Source organism: Trichoderma aggressivum (assembly GCF_033847375.1).
Source record: "Trichoderma aggressivum f. europaeum strain CBS 100526 chromosome Unknown scaffold_006, whole genome shotgun sequence".
Taxonomy (NCBI): Eukaryota; Fungi; Ascomycota; class Sordariomycetes; order Hypocreales; family Hypocreaceae; genus Trichoderma; species Trichoderma aggressivum.
This window is the reverse complement of record NW_026946372.1, coordinates 1,058,180-1,081,530: the sequence shown is the minus strand read 5'-3', so window position 1 is coordinate 1,081,530 and position 23,351 is coordinate 1,058,180. Positions and strand designations below refer to the sequence as shown.

Genomic DNA, 23,351 nt, shown 5'->3' with positions numbered 1-23,351 from the left:
CTTATACAAAAACCGCAGCTGTAAAATCAAACCAGCCAGCCCTCTTTAAAAGCCCCAAATCTCGTTCCATCTTCCTTCTTCCTCTCTCAGAGGGCCATCCAGTCTTCCAAATCTTGCAGGCTGCTCCGTATTCGCCTCTGGCAAGCAAACCCACTCCCTCACACAGTCCGGCACTTCCTCCTTGATGTGCGCAATGCAGATGAGCGCCTGTTGATCTGACAGACCCTTCACTTTGACGGCGCCCTCCTTGGCCTGCTGGCTCTCGACAATCTCCTCGCCTACATACGTCTTTGATTCTCCGTCGGTGAGGAACAGAGTGCACTTATCCCGGACAGCGTCGTCCATGCCGCTAAACGACTCGTCCAAGACAACAATGTCGGGCCCCTTGATCATGGACCGCACAAACAGCGCCACGCGCTGTGCGCTAAACGAAATCTCGCCAAACATGTAGTCGTCGGCCCACGCCAGGCCCTTGCTGCCAGCGGCGCTGTTCGGCTTCAGCTCTGGCTCGAACCACTTGAGCGCAGCCTCGACTTTCGCGCTTGCTTCGGCGTCCAGCTTTGGTTTCGCTCCAAACGTCTCTGCCCAGGCATTCTCAACCACTTGTCTGATTGTGTGGCTCCTCGGCATGTGCTGGTGGACTTCTGGGCTAGAGTGGCCGATGCGAGACTGGATATCCCAAAACGTGAGCGGTAGCTGTCCAGAACCTGGCTCGGGGAGACGGCTGCGCCCAAAGAGCCTGATGGGCAAAGAGTAAGTCTGTGGATGATCCGATCCGAGAAGAGAGACAATTGTCGTCTTGCCTGAGCCGTTGGGACCAAACACACCCCAGCGCTCGCCTCGTCGAACGGTCCAAATCAAGCCTGCTTTGTCACCTTGAGGCGTCACCTGCGACCAGTTCCCAAGAGCAATTTTGTCGCCATAACGGACCTGACATCCATCCATCTCAACAAGAGGTTCGGCATTGGGATTGACGGGTTTCTGTAAATGGGAGGATGACGATGACGCGGCGTGTGTCATCAATGATTCTTTCGACAGGACTCGTCCGATATCAGCCAAGGTGTGAACGGGCAGTTTCTCATCCTCTGCCAGCCCACCCACTCTCACGCCGTGAACGTACTTTTTCAAGCCATCCAGGACCATCTCCTTTGGCCCCATGGACTCGACTTGGCAATCCATCCTCAAGTACACCAGATGCGTGATCCATTCTGGCAGAGGATCCTGCGGCCTCGCACTCAACACCAGGCGCGGGTTTGCCTTGTTTGCAAGAGACTCCAGCAAGGGACTAAGTCCCGTTACCGTCGGAGGATCAAGCCCCATGAAAGGCTCATCCAAAAGCAAAACTTCAGGCCTCGTGAGCAACGCGCGGGCTATTCTTGCCCTCCTACCTTGTCCGTTGCTGAGAAATGTCACGGGCAGATCAAGTAAATGCTCCAGCCTGAGATCTTTGACAACACGCTTCAACAGCTCGGCCGATATTCCACCTTCCTGCTCGCTCTCCTGGGCCGGTGTCTTGGCAGGATTCAGCTCCGTATTGCCCAGCAGGAAATCTCTCAACGAGAAATCAGTAATCTCTCTACGGGACTCGTATCGTGCAGAAAGATACGCAGATGTCGTCACCGCACCGCTCAACCCTCCCGCCCCCTGCTCGGCGTCAAATCCAACATACTGAATCGCCTTGCTGGGCGTCCTCAGCCTGGACGATACGGCATCCGAGGACAAATACGGATACGACCTCGCCGTGGGCGGCTCACATAGCAATCTTCCCCTCAGTGCCTGCAGGAGTGTCGTCTTTCCGGACAGCGAAGGCCCCACGATGCACCAGTTGTGCGGCTGTGGCGTTGATGAGGGCAGCTCAAACTGGAGGTCTTTGAACAGGGCCGGATTCGCATGTGACGACTGCGAATTCGGATGGTGCCGATAGAAGGTACCATTGGCGATGCGAATGATGGGCGATCGCGCTGAAGGTGGGATATTCCTGAGCATGGCTGCGAGTCCCTCGATCTGCCGCCGAAATGTCTACTGCCTTATGGTGGTGATGGATTGAATCGTAGCGTAACAGGTAGGTTGGGTATCGTAGGTAATGTATAGCTGGAATACGCGAGATGGAAGGACGTTCAAAGCACTCTACAGCCCCAATTGAATTTCCGCAAGGCCAAAAACAAACCGCATGAAAAGAAAGAGTAGAAAATATGCACAGGAGAAACAACCAGCTTATTCAATGCCGCACTCACTCACCAGAGCCCATTACACGGAATTGATGTTGACACCAGCTTTCTCCGCGATCGGGCCGCACTCCAGGGTACATGTATTCTCGAGGTTACTTTCTCGGGTTCCCATTGGGGTTTAGTGCCTTCCCAGGCGACAGGCGATAGGCGACAGGATGACAAAAGATACGTACCCCTCCTTCGCAAGAGGGCATGTGGGGACCTTTTGAGCTGGACGCGAGGCTGTTTGGAGCCTGTCAGTGTCTGAGAGCAGCAGCGAAGCATCACTTCAACTCAACACCACCAAAAGCCAATCATCACCAGACCACGATTGTCTCTTCTCTTCCCCCTTTTCCGGTCTTCCTCCATTCGCCTACTTGTACGCAGCAAACCGCCACACGAGCTAGGTCTTGGTCTTGTCCAGCATCCACCGCCTCGCTCCCCCGTCCTTTAAAAGCAAAAGCATCCTCCAAAACCCGCCAACATGGTAAAAGGCCCATCCCATCTACCCCAAAAGCTCCCTCTGCTTTCAAACCTCAAAGCTAACCAAACCCTTCTCCAGTCCATGCGAATCGTCCCCGCCTCCGGCGCCCCCTCCACCTTCAACCACACAAACCACTCCTCCTCGGCCCCGTCCGCCCCCGGCATCCACGACACCCTCCGCCACGGCGTCGGCATCTCCCCCTTCGACGCCGCCGCCAACAAGCCCGCATCATCCCACCCCCTCGAGGCCCGCCTCAAGAGCTGGGAGGCCACCCAGGAGGCCGTCCGCATGGAGACGCTCAAGCGCACGTTTGGCATCGCCGAGCCCATCCGCCGCGGCATGGAGCTCAAGATTGTTCGCGACGGCGAGTGGCGGCCCATGGCTCTCGGCGCCGGGCTGCCCAGCGTCCATGAGGATATCCTCAAGGGCCGAGAGGACACCATCACCTGGGATGATGTTTTCACAGGCAACGAGACGAGGGCCCTGCCTGGATTCCATGACGAGATGGAGAAGAAGCTCAAGATTCATAACTAAGGGGGCCGTGGCCAGTAATTCAGGGAGAATAACAAGGAAAATCAAAGCACCCATACGTATGCTGGTTAGACAGGGTCGTTTCCAGGACGATACAGGATTCTGCTTCCCAATTACATGAAATAGATTAACGAATTATAACCAATATGGAAGAGAAAAAATAATCAAAATAAAAAAAATAATAATGAAAGAGAACGAGAGACGCCGTTATCATCATCAATTTGCATGGGCTGTACCTGCACGATGCGTCGCCATGTTATGAATATGTTCTGCATTTCTATCCTGCTATAGCAACAATCATTCCCCGTTTCCGAAGAAAAAGTCCACTAGTATTAATGAAAAGAGCGTATAAGAACCGAAGCAGAGGTTACACAATTGTACATGAATCAATGATGATGCGCCGATAATGACTCCCTAATTTTCCCAATTCTTCCCCGTCTTGATTTCCCATCGCGCTGCTTCCCTGAATAGCTAAAAGAGAAAGATAAAATAAAACACAAATGAAATAAAACACAACGCAAGGGGCGGGGGAGTACTAAAAGTTCGAGACAGCTTAGAGAAGCTGCAAGTAAAAACAAGCAGAGAATAGCGAATGAGAGACACTGGGCCTTTTCACGCATAAGTAGTTCTAAATCGCTGAGCGCTTTCACGCAAGCCAGGTAATTTTCAGAAACCACTTGAGCGCCAAATCGGATGCCCGTCTCAAAAAAAAAATTACCAAGGGTCTATGCAAACACATCCTTGGAGCGTCCGAACATGTATAATTGCCACCGTATGTTTCAACAAGAGAAAGCACAAAGTACTAAACAGTCAGTACTGTCCGCACCACACGCTAGGATTGCTTTATAGAATGACACAGCAACGACCCTCTCGTACACGGTCCCCATCTGTGGTGCCAGCTGGGAGGCTCTTGCTCCCAGACTTGGGTTCCTCCTCATCAAGGTCCTGGGGCCGGATGCTCATGTGGACCACATTGGGGCTATCGGAACTGAACTGGTACCCTATAGAGAGTGAGTATTGGAACAAGAATGAAGAAACGAGAGTAAGAAATCGACTTGAAAAGACAAGTGCCAAAGGGCATTGGAGGATTGAGTTATACATACTCTTCAGCTGCTCCTTATCATCTAACAGTTTACCAAAATGAATCAGTCGTATGCTGCTAGGACTGGCCGGTTTAGCCTCCCAGTCGGATCTCCACTCTCGCAAAATCAACTCCTTCAATGTATAGATGCTGATGCTGAAAGGATCCGGGTTGCCACTGTCGTCCTGATCGGGCATGTCAACGTGCCTTTTGCTTAGGTATTTCGCGTCAATCTTGTACGGGTGTCGGCCTCCAGACGCTAGCAACAGGGTAATGTTGCAAACTGGACCGTCGGGTCCAGATCCAGCCGGCTTGATTTCCTCTTCAGCGGGGCCGATGGCCATGACTGATTCCTCCAGCTTTTCCTCTTTGGATTTTTCTTCCTTGGGGCTATCTTCCTTGGGGGACACGTCCTTGGGAGCGTCTTGCTTAGCAACCTTCTGCTGAGCGATATCGTCTTTGCTGTCTTCCTCGACTTTCAGAGCCTCTGATTCGGCCGCAGGCTCGGGAGCATTGTCAATCTGTTTGCCTTTTGATGATGAGTCCAGAGTAGGCGTCTCGCCTTGGTCGGTAGATTGGCTGGTAGATACAGGGTTAACCGAGAGCGTCGCGACAGCAGAAGTCTCCTTGGGCGCATCGGTTGTCGCCTCGGCTCCAGGCTTCTCATCCACCGCAGATGTCTGAGCGATATTGCTCATCTGCACGGCATCGGTAGGTTGCTCGAGGCCTGAGTCGTTACCAGGAGCGGCGCTACCACCGTTCGTGGTCGAATCCGTAGGAGCCGACATGTTTCAGTAGGGAGGCGCCGTGGCGAAGCGCGAGGAATGCGGGATCGGTGCAGCACCACCAAAGGGGTTGGCGACGTCGACGAAGGAGCGTATTAAACAACTCAATTCGTCCACGACGAATAGAGCGCGTAAAGGGAAAAAAAATTGTATGTCGCTGGGGTGGTAACGAACGTTTTCAATGCAGCAAGGTGGGCTTGACGGTCTCGGCTGGAGACTGGCTGCGCAGGGAGTAGGTATGGATAGGTGGATGTTAAGGGAAAAGGAAAAAGGCGCCGTTGGAACAAACCCAGTCGACGACTTGGCAGATCAATCAACGAACCAGCAGCAGGCTCAGCGACCAGCCCAGATTCAACTTCCGGGGACACGGGGTGTGGGGGGAGGCAACGACGATGAGCGGGACTCCGGCTAGAATGTAGAGCGAACGAGCGACGAATGCGCTAATGAAGTCGAGCAGCGCTGAGGATTCAAGTGCTGGGCTGTTTCTGTCGACTGAGCTGAGTTCTGTCCAACTTTGCCCGATGCAGGCGGAAAAGCGCACGCCTCGGTGATGTGGAAATGAGCGCCCTGGTTGGATGAGCCTTGCGGTCTTGCCGTTTCCTTTTCCTGCTTTTCCTCAAGCCGCGGGTGCAGGGGCAAGGGTAAGGAAAATGTGATGGAAGTGATTAGGAAAGATGGAAGAGCAAGCGGAGATCAGCCGCAGACGAACGGGCGAGAGAGAGCGAGAGTCTTGTTATCTTAGCATGAAGTGGACTCCGTATTCCCAAGTGCTGTCTGTAATCACAGGCAATGCGGCCGAGCAGACCCCTGTCGCTATAGCGCCGACAACACACGCCAATTGGCCGCAAAGGGACACCAGACGAACGCAGTGGCGCGGGGAAGCAGGTCAGTGTGTCCGGGACTCCGCGGTAAGAAATGAATGTAGTATTTTGCGCTGTTGATGAAGCCCGCTGGAGATGGTTTCTGTAAGTTGGAAGATGTAAAGGCGGACGGCTACGTGGCGAGTATTGTGTCAATAAAACCACACTGGACGCTGTTTCTGCCGCCTACCTAGTTCTTGGTCGGTGAGAAGCTTGCACCTTCCGCTTAATGCTTGTGGTAAGTACTAGGGCAGGTACTGCTGACCAAAGGCTGAGAAGCGGAAGGAAGGGTAAACAACATAGACAGGCAGGATGCTTTTAGGAATTGGGTTGTAACCAAGAGCCGCAAATTTCGTTCATCTACGGAGCACACGGTAAGTATTCGGCTCGAGCAACAGGTCGGAATCTACGAATTAAACAGCGGTGGCCGCCAGATCAGATACGGGCTGCCGGGTATTTGCTGGCATCCCTCCGTTTGCCGTCTGCGAGCTCCTAACATCAATTCTGAGACGAGACACAACTGCCGCCGAGAGCTGGAGCCGGATCTGATCGAATCTCGGAACGTGGCTAAACAGAGGGCCATCGACGTCTTGTCTCTCTCTCTCTCTCTCTGCTTAATCCTATAGATACCAACTGCATCCTCTGCGCTCGGCAACACAAAGAGCTAGCAAATCCCTTTCCTGGTGGCGCCGAGAAGCCGCGCATTTGCTTCATCTTGCGCACTCCGTGTCAAATCTGCCATGCGTACGTACAGACCAAGATGGCGCCATTCATGCGCTGCTGGACAATCTATTGGACATTTATCTTCCGCTATTCATCATTGCCGGCGGCTAGTGGCTCGCCCTGCAGCAAACACTTCATACTGACGCACCGCTTCTGTTCAAGCCTCCAATCTCACCCTCTTTCGGCTTCTTCATGCATGATAAACTGCCCTGGCATCAGCCAACCATCTGTCGCTCTCAACCTTCCTACCCGGGAAGGCGCTGCCGTCTTAAAACCAACCATCAAGGGCCAGAGAGACAGGGCAACGATGGACGATTTCCTCCTCGGCTGGGCAAATAAACAAACGAACGAAACTCACCTCTTTTGGACGACCGGGGGATGGGGCTTGGGGCGTTTGTCGGCTAACATTCCGCAGGCAGCGGGACGCCACCCAGCACTGAGCCCATCACCATCAACGCCATCTACGTCTCTACTGATAGCCACGACTCTCTACGTGGAATACTGAGCATTCTAATCCAACGACCGAGGTGACTTGTGGCTGTTTGTTAGTGCTCTGTCCCCACCGCTATCGCCGACATCATTGCGATGGCGAGAGGAAAACCGCACTACAAGTACGCTGAGCGTTCCCCAGACTAGCTAAACTACAGATAAGTACATTCGCGCTCACCAAGCTCCGTTCTCCTTGCCGTCTTTGCCCAGATTGAACTTTGCACGTCCCTTACCTGGTATATCTGCTAGGCACTCTCCAGTTGGTGTCATCGAACCCTCCAGCATCAAACCAAGTACATGCATCAGCCTAAAGACGCCTCATTCATTCCAACCCCCCTCAGTGCTCTTGTCTGACAGGCACGCAAACTCTAAAGGACTATTGACCAGGGTATGAAAAACCTGCAGCTATTGAAGGTGAAAAATTTTGTAAATCACCAAGAAGTCCCAAACATCGATAACAATTTGCAGCTCTGCAGTCTCTGGCTTAGATGCTGTAAATGAGCTCCGCTCGCTGCCGCAGTTCCCGACCACGATGCCCCACAAGGCTCAGGCCTACCAGGCAATATACCAGGTAATATGTCTTGTGCCGTGCTGAGGATGATGGGGCGACTGCTAGTTGGCAGCATCAGCACGGGAGTGAAAAGGATACCGGTCTTCCTGTGGCACCTCATATGCAATATTGTGACTGGACAAGCTCGTAGGAAGCTGCCCATCCTCATTTCAAGAGCGTAGACATCAAGGAGATTGCCGTCTTCGTGTTGGTAGCACGCTGTGTTTGCACCTTGTAAGCTGACTCGGCGATCCCTTGACCTCGTGCCGAAACTGGCATTTTCCCAGTTTGGACGAGCAACAAGCTCCCGCTTGGGAAGCGTCTGAAATCGAGCATATAGAGAAAGCTTCATCGAAGAGCAAGCGTACATGCGGGTTATCAAGTAATGTACGCGTGTTTATTACTACTATGTAATACGTGCTTATACCTGAGCCATTGTGATATCACACATGTGCGATCACTCGGATGCCTGTACACAGCTTGCAGATGAGTCCCGCAAATAATTCATACATACAATCACGTCAATCTCCCCAAAGACCCTCTCGTTTCCCCACAGCAGACAGAATGTCATGCTGCTGCTCTGGCTCCACAAGGCATATCTGAAGACTGCGAAGTATTAATAGTTACCCTGTTTACTAAACCATGCAACATGTCTTTGTCCTGTCAGGTAACGATGTGGCTTGATTTCTTGGGTGGCAGTTCGGATCTACCAAAGAGAATGAACTGTTGGACAATTCGTCACGATGGACTTCTGTCTTGTACCGAGGCAGGTATCTGGGTACTACAACTAAAAGTATACATTCAAAACTATTTGCAGTCAATGGGTAAAGTAGGCTACATTCTAAACCAGATCTTACAACGCTCCTCCAACCAAGACACGCAAAGTACCTTGTAATAAGTAACAACGTCAGTTCAACCCATGATTCGGCATCTCTTCGTCCCAAGGCAATACGGCCCTTATTTCACCAGCCCACGCCTGTTCCATCTACAAGACCAACAAGTCACCGTTGCTTCCCTCGCCATGCGCCGGCTGCAGCACGGCCTGCGGTGCCAGAGCATTGACAACATAGCCCGTGCCATTAAGGCCTCCTCCGCCGAACCCATCGTCCCCGCCGTCTATCCTCATTGCCGCCATCTGCTGCGTCCCAATGCTGGAGAAGTAGGCGTCTGCGTCATTCACCGCCTGCGCAAGGTTGCCGCCTCCATTGGCAGCGGGCGAAGCGGCCGAAGGGACGGCGTTGCGCGTCCTCAGATCGATATTGGTAGGCTGGCTTCCGTTGCCAAACATACTGATGCTCTTCTGGGTTTCAATGTCGTTGGATAGATACTGCTTCTGCAGTGCCGGAGAAGCAATCAGCTTTCGCGGCCTGGCAGAACGGAAGACAGACTGCACCGGCTTGAGGTACACGGTTGCTAGGGTGCCGACGTTGAGACACATTTCCTCCAGAGTTGATGACTCTAGCCGCTCTGACTCCGCCGTGATAGGGGGTTTCTCTCCCATGACGATGCTCTTGGCCGAGTTCATGTCGGTTGACAGCAGTCGCCAATACATGTAGGCCCGATCACGCAAATCGGGGTTATCTGTTTCTTCGGTGGCCCACTTGAGGACTTTTGGCACCAGCTCTTGGCCCTTGGTTGGCCTCTGGATGAAAAGCTTGACCGTTGCGGTAAGAAGCGCCAGCTGGACCTCTACAGGCTCTTCCTGGAACGAGTACAGGAAGTCCTCCAGCAACGCGTCGCTGTTTTCTATGCGGTCTGCGTATTGGCCAATGACCCAAACCATGGCGGCCTTGGCCTCCGGCTCATCAAGTGAGTCCAAGTGCTCACATAGAGTGCCGATAATGGATTCGTATTGGTTTGGATATTTGCGGAAGATGTTTCGAATCACCACTGTGGCTTCCTGGACGATGTACGTGACCTTGGTTGCAACAAGCTCCAGGAGCAGGTCAATGCATCGTCGGGCCGCGGGCTCAATCTTGATGGCGAGCTTGCCAATGGCGCGAACAGCTTTTCGCACGAAATGGACGTCGATTTCCGTGGCGTATTCTCTCAGCTCGGTGAGGACCTCGTCAATGTTCTTCTCATTGGCCAGCATGAAGATGAGCTCCAGCTTGGTAACCTTGACGTAGATTGGATCATTGTATTTGCAAAAGAAGACGCGGATATCGTTTCGCAGCACCTCGGGCCGCCTTTGCAGAATGAGGAGGGCGTTTCTAAGCGCGAGATACTGTACCTCGGGACCTTTGGCTAACAGGGTCACCAGAGGTGGAGAGAGTTTCTTGCAGAGTGCCGAAATCTGCTTCTGGTCCGCGATATAGTTCAACAGGTACAAGATCACTCGGATGCAGGTCAAGACAACTGATGAGTTGGAGTGAGAGAGTCGAGGAGCTATCCGCTCTGCCAGAAGTGATGCTTCTCCTGACTCTTGAGGGACATATGACATGAGCGCCTCCAGGATGTATGTCTGACCCCATCTTGACGGGTGGTTAGCCATGCTTTACAAAATGCCCATCACAGATTGACATAAGATGGACTTACTCGGAACAGTCAGCCAGGATAGCAACCATTTTGGAAGCATTGGTGTAATCAATAGTCAGCTTGATAGCATCGCTCCTCTCCCAGATGTCCATCAAGCCAGCCAGCGCACTGGCAACAACTGTGGGGTTGTCGTCCCTTAGCAGGGAGTTGAGTCGATCGATGAGGTCTGACTGCTCCACCATGTGCCTGTCGTGGTCGTAGAGCTTCGCGACGCAGAATGCAGCAGTCTTTCGTACATATGGATCCGAGTCTCTCAACATATGCTTAACTAGAGGAACCGTGGCGGCAACGAACTCGCGCACGTGGATATACGACATGGTCCGCAGAGCCAGCGCTCGCACCAGGGGGTTGGAATCTTCCATATCCTGATTTCCATCAGTTAGCTTGCTGATGCGTATCCAGATGCTTGCCTTTTTGCGCTTGTTGTTAGACTTACATGTTCCAATATCGGAATCGCGTTGACCGCAATCTCTGGTCGAACTCGCGCATAGTTGACCAGGTACAGAAAACACCTATCGGCAGGAGTATCAGCATCGTTTGTGACGTCTGAATGCTGACAAGCAGAGTCTGAGCGGGCCATACATTTTCTTGATCTCCAAGCTCGAGATGTGCATGCATTGGATAATGTCGGGAAACAGCGCAACCATGTCGTTGTTGCTCATCGTCATGTTTGCTACAATCCGCTTGAGCGCAATCTTCTTGGTCGCATAGTTCTTATCCTTCTTTCCGCCACTGTTCAGCTCGAGGCGCAGCTCCGCGACTTTGCCCTGTGACGATCTTAGTTTATTGAGCGAAACAGCCGGCATGTATACGAAGCCGAGGGGCAGAGCCATCATGTCATCAGCTTGCGCGGTTGCGCAACAAGGGCTGTCATTGTTGGGACAGACGCCGAGAGATTTGGCACACCGCAGCTATCGCGGTCTCGCAAAGAGCACGGCCGGGGCACTGTCTTCGTCGTCGCTGTCGTCGCCGCCCTGCAACGATGCAAATATGATGGTGGCAGATACAAGCGGCAAAGCAGTAACAACGCGCACAAGAAAAATCGACAGGATAGGGCAGAGGTAGACGAAGCAGAACGGGCACTCATCGAACAGAGACGGAAAAAGAGACAAATAAATGAGTGCTTACCCGAGCGAACAGCTTGGAATCCCCTCCACCAGCGGTGTTGGACATGGCGTCGACAGCTAGTAACAATTACTTCCTCCTCCCCCGCAGAATCGATGCAACGCAGCCTGGTCTGGTCTGGTTCTTGGACAGTTGCTCCGTAGCCGAGTGTCGTCACGCGCCGTTGGCAACCCCTTGATAAAGCTCCAAACACACAGCAGCAGCAGCGCTGTAGGCGGGCAGATTCCCCCCCTAGCTACAGCCTCCGTTGGATAGAGCCTTGTTCGATGTGCTGGCTAAACCGCCTAATTGTGAAACTAGGTGGCGTGTGTAATGCACACTCGCACTCACACCAACCACTAACTGCTCAAATCACACGAGGCGAATGTCACAAAATGTCTGCAGAGGCCCGGCCGTCGAGGGTAATCGGCGAATTCGCATGTACTATGTCGTGAACGGGTTGTCGCAGAGAGGCGAGCTGACCAATCGGTGCCGACACGCGCCCGTTGTTGCTGCCGCTTCGGCTCGCCGCAGGGTCGTCCGAGGAGTCGCGGATCGTGGGGCTCCGGGGGGAATTGGAGGCCGAGGGGCGTGAGAGGCTTCGGGTCGGATCTGTGGGCGCGACAAGACGGGATTCTGGCTCTCTCCTTGCGGCTCAAAGGTCGCGAAGCCGTGATGGGAAAAGAAAAGGAGGAAGCGCGCGCCGGCAGGGTCGGTATGCAGGCAAGGCTCTGAATGGCCATGCATTTGGCGGCCGGGGCTATCGATAAGATGGGCCGCAGCTGCTACGGAGTACTCGTACAGCTAATTACAGGCGCTGTGGGCTTGGCGACCCACCGCTGCTAAGTGGCAAGCCTAAGTACCTACCTCCCAGTAGGTGCTTTCGGACAGAACAGCAGTGACACAAAGCATCGACAGCTACGGGCAGTTCCAGCCTTTCGCAACATCGATCGCGGCGAACCGAGGCGAAAAAGACCGAGCCTCAATCAACGCAATAGAATCACAGGCAGCCCCGACAATTCCAACTCGCCGACATGGCCTCCAACCAGGACCCCGCCGTGCCCTACTGGGTCGCCCAGCTCAATTCCCCTCCCGCCGCAAAGTCCAAAATCAGCGGCATCATCGACCCTCCAGGCTTCTCTGGAGCGCCCAGCGCCCCCAAGGTTCGTCAATCTCGACAAGACTGCTGGGGAAAAGAAAACTTGCATCAAAGCTGACTTTGAGCCTCTCTCTCTCTCTCTCCAGAAAGGAAAAGACGTCAAGACGCAACCCCGGAAGCCTCCCTCAGCCGAAGAGAGAGACACGCTCAAGCTCAAAAAGGCCTGGGAGGTCGCCCTCGCGCCTGTCAAGGGCCTCCCCATGACTGCCATCATGATGTACATGTCGGGCAACTCGTTGCAAATCTTTAGCATCATGATGGTCTTCATGGCCTTCAAGAACCCCATCGTCGGCTTAATGTCCACGAACCAGGCCTTTGAGCGCTTCCAGACCGACAGCAACGCGGGCCAGATCCTGCAGACAAAGGCTGTGTACGTGGCGATGCAAATTCTGGCACTGGCCGTGGGTGTTTGGAAAATCAACTCCATGGGTCTATTACCGTATGTTGAATTATTTTCCAACAGAAACATAGTCTTGGAACTCTTTCTCCTTGACGTTATTTACTAACTTGATGCTAGGACGACACGATCTGACTGGTTGATGTGGGAAAATTTGAGAGAACCTGTGGAGCACGCAATTCCAGCTCTCTGAAAAAAAGAGAAATAAACAAAATTAATAGTATAGTAATGACGACTTGCATGAGTACATTATGCTATGGACGGATCAGCTGTCCAGTTACCAACGCCGCTGCCATGCAGATTCCAAACACTACGCGACGCTATTCTTGAACCAGGTGTATATATGAGAAAAGGAAAAACAGAATAGAAAGAAAATCCATGTCATCATAAGGACATTGTCGCCTTATCTTGTCTCTGTCACCCTCGACTCTGCCCGTTCACTGTCACTGCTGCTGTTTTTCCTCTTCAATTTTTCAGCCCTCCAACGAGGGCCTCGCTTCTCAATGAATCTAAGCCAAGGCAAGCATGCCACCATGAGTAGTGCTAGGAACGTAAAGCACCAGCCTCGGCCCATGGCATCAATCATGTAATCCACAACGGCCGTGGCCCCCGCTCCAAACAAACAGCGGACGAGGTTGTTGGCCGCTGCAGCCGTAGCCGGTGAGCCAGGATATAAATCAACAATGAGGGTGTTGAGAATGCTGAATGTGCTTGGGACCAGCATGCCGATGAGGAATATAAGGACGAGGGGCACGGCCACGCTCGTCTCCGCTTGCAAAGCCCAGCCATAGCCAATGACAGCAGCTGCGCCTGCTAACAAGGATGGATAGATGGGTTGAATGCGTGCGGACTCTATTGGAAAGTCGCCGATTTCGTTTCTCCGCCCATGGTTCGCGTCGACTCCCAGCTTCTTTGCGATGCGGCGGTAGTTCCAGTCCACGACGTATCCTTGCAGAACAACTGTCATGCAGCACCCGAGGCCGTACGGCAAGAAGCATAGCCCGACCTCTAGTTCGTTGTAGTTGTAGATTTCTGTGAACAGCGTCGACAACGTGGCGGCAACGAGGATGAAGTTGCAGTAAATAATGGCTGCAATGAGCAGAATCTGGCTCATCTGCTTGTCGAAAGTAATGAGCAAAGTGCCCAGGGGATTCGGGAAGCGCAGTTTTCTCTTGGGCCCAGGTTCTCGTTCCTCGCCCGATTTCCTTCTCTTCAGAAACTCGACCAAAGTGATGTTCCATGGTTGGGGTGGAATTGAACCATTTCCGACAACGTTTCGACACACTTCGGGAACCGTGGCAACCCATGGGACCAGCCATACGGCAACAAAGATGGCACAGAACCAGAAAATGGACGGCCACCCAAGATATTGACTCAACAACCCCCCTATCACTGGACCAATGGCCGGCCCAATGTTGATTCCAACACTGACAAAGCCCATATACTTCCCCCTCTCGGCGGTTGGCGTGATGTCCGCAACAACGGCGTACGAAAGAGCCAGGGTCCCACTGCTTCCTGCTGACTGAAGGCATCGTAATACAAGGAGGGCAGCGTAGTCGCGTTGCAGGGCGAGGCCGATGTTGGCAAATAGGTAGATGATGAAGGCCACGATAAAAGCGGGTCGACGGCCGGCCATGTCGCCGAAATCACCAAAGATGGTTGGCGCAATGCCCTGGAAGATCATGTAGGATGTCAGGGTGAAGTTGATGAGCGAAATGGAGACGTCGAGCTCTTCGGCTATGGCATCCAGTGCGGGAAAGTAGATGTGGGCTGTCATTGGAGAGACCACACTGGCCACGGTTGCCATGATGGTGATCCATATCTTCATGCGGCGGGAAAAGATGCTGTAGGGCTCGTTGGTTGCGTGTCTGGTCCCCAGCTCGACATCGTTGAATATGTTTCCTCCTGGGTTTTGACATGTTGGCGGCTGTGCGTTGCTTTGATCCTCGAGCTCGGCAGGCGGATTCCGGACAATCTTCTGATCCCCGAGAGGTTCAATGTCAGATTCGCCTTCAACCGGTGAGACGCTCTCGCATGTCTCTTTGTCGACCGGCTTTGTCGTTTCATCTTGCTTCATGGCGACGCATTCGCATTGGCCACGATCTCAACCGGGCAAGATGGACGAGGCGGGCGAGATGGGGATAGGATGATGAAGGATCGAAAGGGCAGAGGAAGAGGAGAAAGAGGAGATGCACTGCTTTCAGCTTCAGATCGGTAGGGTAGCAGCGGAGACACTTGGCTGTGGACGATCGAACTTCGGTTTCCCCACAGATTCGGTCGATGCCCGTTATCTGCCCCCGAAAAGCCGGTGTCTCCCTCGGCTCTCGTCTGATCCAGGGCCGCAGAGACTCTTGGCTCGAATCGGGTCAAATGTTGCGTCAGGGATTCAGACGCCCTGCATTGCAGATACGATCAAGGGAAGCAGAAATCCTAAGCTTTCCGGGGAACCATGACATTTGACTGCCGAAAGATGATGCCGTCGTCCAGGTCGCTTGATACTAGGTAAGACCGAAGGCAGTATTTAGTCTTTGCTTTAAACCACATAAGACTTTGGAGGGCCCGGGAATAATCAATAGGGAGAGGCGAGAGAGAGAAAAAAAAAATTCCCCTGCCATTAGCATCGCGCCGGCAAGCCCCTTCCACCTCGGTCGACGTCCGAACAAGAGAGGAACAAACCCATGATATCTATCATCCGCGAATCACAGAGTTGCGTAGCCGTTAGCTCCCGCCTACGCAGCTCAATGTTGCTTTGGCATTAGCGTCGATATTCTCCGGTGGCGCATCATGATTTTCCGCAGCCAACGTCAATACGAGTAGTAGCTGTGAAGTGGGAATGTAGAGCCGAGTTGAGTCCTATCAAGAGATTCGGCTCAGTTATCGCCTGTCTGCGTCCCTGGACACATGTACCCATCTCATTACTTTGCTCCTGGTAGTGATACTCATCAACTCTGCTCCGAGAAACTCGGGACAATACTCGGCGACCAGAGCTGTTTGCAAGTTGGTGGAATTGCGTGGCTGATAAGCTTCTGCTGGCTCAGCTCAGTGTTTGCGAAGCCCGATCTTGGAAGCGGTAACTGAAGCCTATGCCAAGGCATCAGGGGAGGATTCCATCATCTTCATTAGGAAATATATAAGACGCGAGTCCGCAGCCCCCCCCTGCCTTCGCATTGGCACATCACGAGCACTCATAATGGTCCCTGAAGGCCGCATGTGATATTTGAGCGGACGCGGTCAATGGCCGCTGTTGGTCGGACGTTTTGCTCAGCAACTTGCAGCCATATGGCTCCTTCATGAATCGTAAAGCGACAAGTTGATGTTGAAGATTGGCGGGAATAGTCCGGGCCAAGGATTTCTGTGGATCATTTTCCCAATTAATTAAACAAACTAACAATCGGTAGGCATTGGGTGAGAGCATTCAGCCGTAGCTTGCGTAGGTCGTACAAAATCTGCAAATGAATCGTCAAGCTCGGTTGTACTACCACGACGAGTGGATTCCAGGATGACTAAGCATTTCGTTACGCCAAAGCTTACACCATACGTAGCTCCAAATTGACCATCCGGATGACGTCCAGATGCGACAGCTTTGGCGACGGCTCTCTCGGGCGCGATTGAACATTGCCAAATAACCATCCACAGCATGGACGGCTCAAGTTTACAAATATCAACAGCTGTAGACATCACAGCGCAGTTCAACGAACTGCTTCAGCAGCACCACGCGCCGCCGGTTGTCAAGAAAGTCTCGCTGGACGATATTGATAGCTTCCTCAAAGAAGCATACCGAATTGTCAGTTCTAGTCGGCGCAGGCAAAGCGAATGGAACTTTGAGAGCCCCTTCTGACTGCTTCTGAATCCAGAACTCACACATAACAAGCCTGCACAAACAGCTTCAGGATGTACGGCAAGCGTATCTCTCGACGGCGCAACCCCGCCGAGCACAGGCTCGATTTGCCCAGAACCAGCCACGAATATTATCCGACCGAGAGCGAGAAGAGGTCGACGCCAATGCAAAGCAGATGATACGAGAGCTCAATGCAAGCATACGATCACTAGACGAAGCGGAACAGCTGCGCCGAGAGACCGAATCAGCCATTATCCGCAAAAAGTTCACCAAGGGGCTGGGCGCTCTCGGCTCGTGGGCATCCGGCGGCATTGCTAGCAGCAAGTCCGCAGAGCATGCCGCGGCCGAAGGACAAGCCCTGCAGCTGGGAGGCTATCGAGACGGCGTGCTGTGGTTTCTACGGCAGCGGCTGGAGCTATGTTGTCTAACGCAGCAAGATATGATGGAGACTCGGTTGCGTAGAGAGTTGGAAAAGAGCCGTAGCATGCTGCCGGTAGGGGACTTTGCAGAATTCGCCCCGACCACGCACAAATCACACCAGCAGCCGTCAGGCGACGCTTTCCATTCTGGGACGGATGAGTACTCTGCTCCAGTGACAGAGGGCTTAACACAAGAACAAGTTCAGATGTTTGAGGAGGGCAACCAAAACATGATGGAGCACTACGAAAGCACGTTGGACAAAGTGAGGTAGGTCAAGAACACTTGGGCTTTGTCTACCTTTCAGGGGTTATCGGAATTACTGACATCGATCTGTCACAGAACCGCCGAGAGGTCTTTGCTGGAGATTTCCGAGCTGCAGACGCTTCTAGTCAACAACCTGTCAGTGCAATCTGAAAACATTGAGCTGCTGGTAACAGATTCAGCCTCGATGGCGGATAATGTTGGCGGCGGCAACAAACAGCTCAAAAAAGCCACGCAGCGGCCAAGCACGGCACGATATACCTTTTTTGCGGCAAGCGGCCTGTGTGCATTCTTGATTCTCTGGGATCTAATTATATAGTTTACCCATTGCCAGCGACGATGAACACTGACAACTTGGTTGCGCGAGGGCATTGCAATACAATTCCATATTATTCTGCACTGTGAAATGTTGCCTCCATAGCTGTACTATGATTCAAGGGACCCATGGGGCTGCGTCGCTAGGGGAAAGACGGCATGTGAAAAAGACGGGGGAACAAGCACGAGCCGCTTTTCTGCGGGGAGTCAGTCTTTGGGAGTTTTTTTTTTTCTGTCCACGGGGCTTTGGGCCCATTTACACGCCTGGTACCTGACTCTCAACCCACAAAGCCCAAGAGAGCCAATGTTGCAGAGGGTATTGGTAACCACAATTATGTGTCATCCGAAGAAAAGGGGAAACTCCCAGGATCCGTGGCTTGCATTGGGTGTATCCAATCGGGTTGGGTTATGCCGTTTTTAAACCTGGGGTTCGAAAAAGCACCGGCTTGGACGACTTCTCAGATGCTGCACTTTTGACTGCTCTGTGCTGTGTTGTGCTGTGTAAGAACCGGGTTGTATCGGCGAGTTGCTGATGGTCATTGTTGTTGCGTCATAAAAGACCTGTGCTGGCGAAGAGTACAGTATAGCACAGTTACAGGGTACATACAAGAATGACGATAGTCTAGGTAGGTATGAAGCAACCTGAGCTGATAGAGCCAAATGAGTTGATAGTAAACAAGAGAGGTCTCATGATGAAGGCTGTTGGTCATCAGCTCGCATCAACGCGTACTGTACCTGCAGGTACTGACCTAACTTTAGTAACGCCCCTTAGGTACATGTACGCACAAGCGACCAACTTTTCCCGCTGAATTGCTGGTACCATCTACGGGAGCTCTATTTTAGTACCCCGTGTCTACCTACTCCGTACTAGCAGTCGGCTCTGCTGCCCGTGTGAGCCGACGGGGGCCTCGGCCAAAGCTCGAGTGCACATGGCATGGCCACAAATAAAAGCGGCTGGACTGCCCCGGTACGAGTATGCATGAATCGATTGCTGTTTGTTCCGAAAACATTACGAGTGACAATTGTTTTCCTCTTGCACGGACTTAGTACGGAGTATTGTCGTCACTCTGGCCCGAGCCTTTTGACCGTTTGTTTGGCCGTGTTCAATCCTAGCTCCGCCCGGCATCAAGGTATGAATGTCTGCCTCTGCATAACAAACAGTCCACCGCTTCCCATCACCCGCTCCGTTGCGCCGGATTCAGTGTTTCAAGCAACATAATCATACGGACTGCTAACTGACTAGGCAGAAACAGAATAGGTTCGCTGACTGCATCACTGCCCAAAGGATCCCCATCGATACGACGTCGAGATACCTGCCTGGTAACTGCCAAGTTGCGAGCCCCGGGCGAGTTGTCGATTCGATATTGACTTCCGTCAGCTGCCCCATCAGACTTGAAGATAGCCAAGGGGAACAACAACAACAACAACAACGCCCCTGATAACAAGTCAGCTTCCAGTCCCGCCGTCTCCAGCTTTTGGACCCCGTCCGTCTACTCCGTGCAGCACGCATCGGATCCCGTGGCCCTCAAAAGCCCAGCTCAGGGTTCTAGGTCTGGTGACGTGCATACCTAGGCGGGCCTTTCAGGCGTCGAATCGCACGTAGCGGGTTTCTCCAGGCCCTCTCCAGGCCGTCTTTAGGCCCTGTCCAAGGCGCAGCGACAGCCTAGGCCGCACTCCTCTCCCCCGCGGATTTAGCCGTCAACCCCACCATCAGACCACTGCGTCGCGCCTCCACTGTATTACCGTGCTGGATTTACAGCACAGGAGCAGCCCATTTATTTACTGAACGACATCCCTCCATCACATCCCACCATGGCTCCTCCATCATCATCATCGTCCTCTCAACCTCGTCTCCAATCCACTCCGGCCGCCTCTCTCGCCCGCATCAACAACATTGCGAGCCACATCTCTCCCACAATGGCTTCCACCACCAGTTTCCCGGCAGAAACGGTGCCCCAGGCGCCTGAAGATCCCCTCTTTGGCCTGGCCCGCGCCTACAAGGCTGACAACAGCCCGCTAAAGGTCGACCTGGTATGTCGCACGCTGTTTGTTGCTGATGATGTTTTTCATCTAGCCTGCTTTCACATCCAAACACTTCTGTCCTCGCTGTCCTCGCTGTCCTCGTTTTGCCCAACCGTTCCCGCCGCAGCCGTGACACGCCTCTGGCGCAATCCTTTACGGTTGCGACGTCGGAGCCGGCGAACCCACAAATATCCCATCGCTTGACTAATAGATACCGTGTCTGATGGACTCCGTGACTGACGATATTCTGAATTACAGGGAATCGGCGCCTACCGAGATAACAATGCGAAGCCGTGGGTTCTTCCCGTGGTAAAAAAGGTACGGTGTCTTCTTTTTGCTGGCGTCCCAATCTGGAGAGCTCGGCGCCGCGAATGCGACGCATGCAAGCTAGCTTGTGATGCCAATAATAAGCTCAATTGGCGCACCAATTATTGGTCCAGCCCACTTGCTGCTATACAAATTTCATCCATCACAGCATCGCTGACCCACTGCTTTATACAACAGGCTGATGAGATTCTCCGAAACAACCCCGAGCTGAATCACGAATATGCCCCGATCGCAGGCATCGAGAGCTTCACCAGCAAGGCCGCGGAGCTGATGCTCGGCGCCGATTCGCCCGCTCTCGCGGAGCGCCGTACTACCTCTGTGCAGACCATCTCGGGAACCGGTGCCGTCCACTTGGGAGCTCTGTTCCTCGCCAAGTTCTACAAAGGCAGCCAGACCGTCTATGTGTCAAATCCCACGTGGGCAAACCACCATCAGATCTTTTCCAATGTCGGCATCAAGGTCGCCCAGTATCCTTACTTCAGCAAGGAGACACGGGGGCTGGACTTTGATGGCATGACCGCTGCCATCTCAGCGGCTCCTGAAGGCTCCATCATCCTGCTCCACCCCTGTGCCCACAACCCAACCGGCGTCGACCCAACACTTGATCAGTGGAAGGAGTTGGCCGTCATTATCCGAGAGAAGAAGCACTTTCCCTTCTTTGACTGTGCTTACCAGGGCTTTGCCTCTGGCGACCTTGCTCGAGATGCCAGCGCTGTTCGTTACTTTGTCGAGCAAGGTTTCGAGCTCGTAGTTGCTCAGAGCTTCGCCAAGAACTTTGGTCTTTATGGAGAGCGAGCTGGCTGCTTCCACGTTGTGGCTGCTCCTGCAGCTGATGCCACCACTACAATCACCCGCATCGCATCTCAGCTTGCCATTCTGCAGCGGTCAGAGATTTCCAACCCTCCTTTGTATGGTGCCAGAATCGCCAGCACCGTGCTGAATGACGCCCAGCTCTTCGCCGAGTGGGAGGAGAACCTGAAGACCATGTCTGGCCGCATCATCGACATGCGCAAGGCTCTCCGCTCCAAGCTTGAAGAGTTGGAGACTCCAGGAACCTGGAACCACATCACAGACCAGATCGGCATGTTCAGTTTTACTGGCCTAACAGAATCCCAAGTCCTGAAGCTCCGCGAGGAGTATCACATCTACATGACCAAGAACGGCCGAATCAGCATGGCCGGGTTAAATACCAACAACATTGACCATGTGGCTCAGGCCATCCGAAAAGTTGTTGGCGAAACTCAGTAATTTGTATGATAATGGTTTGATAGATGGGCTCCGAGGACGTGACGGATAATGATCACCGCCGCCGGCCAGGGACTTGCTTTGTTTCGATTAGTGCTCTTTTTTCCTTTGTATTCGATAGCACATGAGTGTGTGGGTATAGATGCAGCTAGACAAATAGCAAATACGGCTTTGAAGGCCTTGGGGAGTTTCGTCCCTTGACAATGGACAGACGAATGCCAATTGTTGTTGCTTGTGATACTGCGGATGAAGACCCGCTTACCCCAGATATCCCCACAGATCCGATCCCGATCGGCGCCGCGTTCCGGATGCATGGCCTGTGTAACAATCACCGTGCTCCCGTGTCTAGGCGAAGTGCCTGGTTGGCTGCCTGTTATTGGAAAGTTGATGTTGTTAGGATGGACTTTACAAAGATGGTGTTGGGCGGTGTTGGACACACCTCTAGGTATGTACTATGAGTAGACGGAGAGCAGAGGCAGACAACCGGGGAACTCCAAGCTTTTCCGAATAATCACGCAATTTGTGTATGTGAGGTTCTAATACGTAAAGCAAGCAAGAGTTCTTCTAAATAGTAAATCAATCGGATTTGCATGGAAGAATGGAGAATTAAAGTCATAGGAAATCGACATAAAACGGCATTGCCTTGCCCCTGGAAACGGAGATCTCAGATACTACCCAAAGAGAGTGTATTCTTAGTAGAGCAAATATACCTAAATGAACTATTTTTTGTATCATTAATTGCCATCTCAAACTTGAATAATAAGAAATTGGCTCGTCTCTGAAGATCAGGGCTGAGCAGCGTCATACTGCAGGTCAACAAACTCTTGGTTCTTCTTCAGTACCTATGCGTGCGAGGCTTCGGGGTGGCATCTTCGAACAATGGCTAGGACGGTGCCTTGTGTCCAATTCTCCAAGATCATTCAACCGTTGCTGTCTTCTGTTGGCAGCCGTTTATAGAGAGTACGATGAGTTTCGGTCGAGATTACCAGAACTACATAGATTGGGCAAACTTGAGTTTGCAATGATGGCGAGCAATGTGTAAACCTCTACCTATGGCAAGTAGCTCTATGTGTATAAAGAGTTTATATGCTAATATAAATCTCTTCGGTCCATGTTGAAGAATGACGCACCGTCAGTTCTCATTTACGTAGATTACCGAGCAATTATCACGAGTTGAGTTGGTGTCAAGAGCAATTCAAATTCTTCACATCACAATTAGCTCAGGGTAGCCTAAAAAGAACAGAAACTTCTTCTTACTTCATCGTCGCAATTATATTTGTTCAACTTCCTCTTTTTATTATTTTGTTGTATCTCCGCGCCTGGTACTACCCGAGAGTCTGCCCATTGCGATTATAGCAAGAGAACGGCGATTTAATACAGTTCGGTTGTACTGACACATAACTTTGAAGGCATAAACTGCATAAAAAGGTTACAAGAGCCGCAGAGACGAGATGCTGATTCACGTACGCATTGAAGTGGGACAGATTGATGGGCTATTTTGATGGCATAATACTGGGTATTTCATGAATAAAGCTAATTCCGCATTTAATCACAATCTTTATATTCATACAATAAAATGTCCAACACAATTATGCTCTCCCCTCCGGCATCTATACAGAAACATTGGACAATACAATTTTATACTGCCTTGCACCGATAGTTGGATCGTGAGTATCAAACAAAGCTCATCGCAGACATAATTTATGCCATCTTGATCACTGTGTAAGATTGGGGCGTTGCCGTCCCGAGATAATTGTGCCATATCACGATATGGTTCCACAACAGACATGAGGGATCTGACTACGCCTCTCGTCATCCATACAATCACCAACGTAATACCTCAACCCAGATATACTCATACCAACGACAATGATACCAGCATGCTCCAAAACACGACACTGATTGGCCAAACCCCCCCCACGCTCCAGAACAAGGCTCTCGATGTCGTAAACCGATCAAGTCATCGCACAGTGCAACCTCCACAGATGCAGCCGGACTGATCTATTGACTTCCAA

At 52.3% G+C, this 23,351-nt stretch overlaps 9 protein-coding genes across 9 annotated transcripts; 4 read left to right on the top strand and 5 right to left on the bottom strand.

Moving 5' to 3' along the window:
• Nucleotides 1-45: 45 nt before the first annotated feature.
• Nucleotides 46-1,986, bottom strand: Triagg1_2568 (uncharacterized protein; the record flags this gene model as incomplete). Its single annotated transcript, XM_062896763.1, has 1 exon — nucleotides 46-1,986. The coding sequence occupies one exon, from the start codon at nucleotides 1,984-1,986 to the stop codon at nucleotides 46-48; it is 1,941 nt and encodes a 646-aa protein (XP_062758780.1).
• Nucleotides 1,987-2,691: 705 nt separating this feature from the next.
• Nucleotides 2,692-3,225, top strand: Triagg1_2567 (uncharacterized protein; the record flags this gene model as incomplete). Its single annotated transcript, XM_062896762.1, has 1 exon — nucleotides 2,692-3,225. The coding sequence occupies one exon, from the start codon at nucleotides 2,692-2,694 to the stop codon at nucleotides 3,223-3,225; it is 534 nt and encodes a 177-aa protein (XP_062758779.1).
• A 799-nt stretch (nucleotides 3,226-4,024) lies between these two features.
• On the bottom strand, nucleotides 4,025-5,091 carry Triagg1_2566 (uncharacterized protein; the record flags this gene model as incomplete). The annotated part of the gene is made up of 3 exons (XM_062896761.1): nucleotides 4,025-4,054; nucleotides 4,099-4,223; nucleotides 4,326-5,091. The coding sequence occupies 3 exons, from the start codon at nucleotides 5,089-5,091 to the stop codon at nucleotides 4,025-4,027; spliced, it is 921 nt and encodes a 306-aa protein (XP_062758778.1).
• A 3,604-nt stretch (nucleotides 5,092-8,695) lies between these two features.
• Triagg1_2565 (uncharacterized protein) lies at nucleotides 8,696-11,421 on the bottom strand (the record flags this gene model as incomplete). The annotated part of the gene is made up of 5 exons (XM_062896760.1): nucleotides 8,696-10,184; nucleotides 10,249-10,613; nucleotides 10,685-10,760; nucleotides 10,831-11,015; nucleotides 11,377-11,421. 5 exons carry the CDS (start codon nucleotides 11,419-11,421, stop codon nucleotides 8,696-8,698), a joined length of 2,160 nt encoding a protein of 719 aa, XP_062758777.1.
• Nucleotides 11,422-11,796: 375 nt separating this feature from the next.
• On the bottom strand, nucleotides 11,797-12,099 carry Triagg1_2564 (uncharacterized protein; the record flags this gene model as incomplete). Its single annotated transcript, XM_062896759.1, has 1 exon — nucleotides 11,797-12,099. One exon carries the CDS (start codon nucleotides 12,097-12,099, stop codon nucleotides 11,797-11,799), a length of 303 nt encoding a protein of 100 aa, XP_062758776.1.
• A 287-nt stretch (nucleotides 12,100-12,386) lies between these two features.
• On the top strand, nucleotides 12,387-13,101 carry Triagg1_2563 (uncharacterized protein; the record flags this gene model as incomplete). The annotated part of the gene is made up of 3 exons (XM_062896758.1): nucleotides 12,387-12,515; nucleotides 12,598-12,950; nucleotides 13,029-13,101. 3 exons carry the CDS (start codon nucleotides 12,387-12,389, stop codon nucleotides 13,099-13,101), a joined length of 555 nt encoding a protein of 184 aa, XP_062758775.1.
• A 210-nt stretch (nucleotides 13,102-13,311) lies between these two features.
• On the bottom strand, nucleotides 13,312-14,985 carry Triagg1_2562 (uncharacterized protein; the record flags this gene model as incomplete). The annotated part of the gene is made up of 1 exon (XM_062896757.1): nucleotides 13,312-14,985. The coding sequence occupies one exon, from the start codon at nucleotides 14,983-14,985 to the stop codon at nucleotides 13,312-13,314; it is 1,674 nt and encodes a 557-aa protein (XP_062758774.1).
• A 1,560-nt stretch (nucleotides 14,986-16,545) lies between these two features.
• On the top strand, nucleotides 16,546-17,625 carry Triagg1_2561 (uncharacterized protein; the record flags this gene model as incomplete). Its single annotated transcript, XM_062896756.1, has 4 exons — nucleotides 16,546-16,692; nucleotides 16,763-17,433; nucleotides 17,506-17,565; nucleotides 17,610-17,625. 4 exons carry the CDS (start codon nucleotides 16,546-16,548, stop codon nucleotides 17,623-17,625), a joined length of 894 nt encoding a protein of 297 aa, XP_062758773.1.
• A 1,929-nt stretch (nucleotides 17,626-19,554) lies between these two features.
• Nucleotides 19,555-21,339, top strand: Triagg1_2560 (uncharacterized protein; the record flags this gene model as incomplete). Its single annotated transcript, XM_062896755.1, has 3 exons — nucleotides 19,555-19,773; nucleotides 20,023-20,082; nucleotides 20,269-21,339. The coding sequence occupies 3 exons, from the start codon at nucleotides 19,555-19,557 to the stop codon at nucleotides 21,337-21,339; spliced, it is 1,350 nt and encodes a 449-aa protein (XP_062758772.1).
• Nucleotides 21,340-23,351: the final 2,012 nt, after the last annotated feature.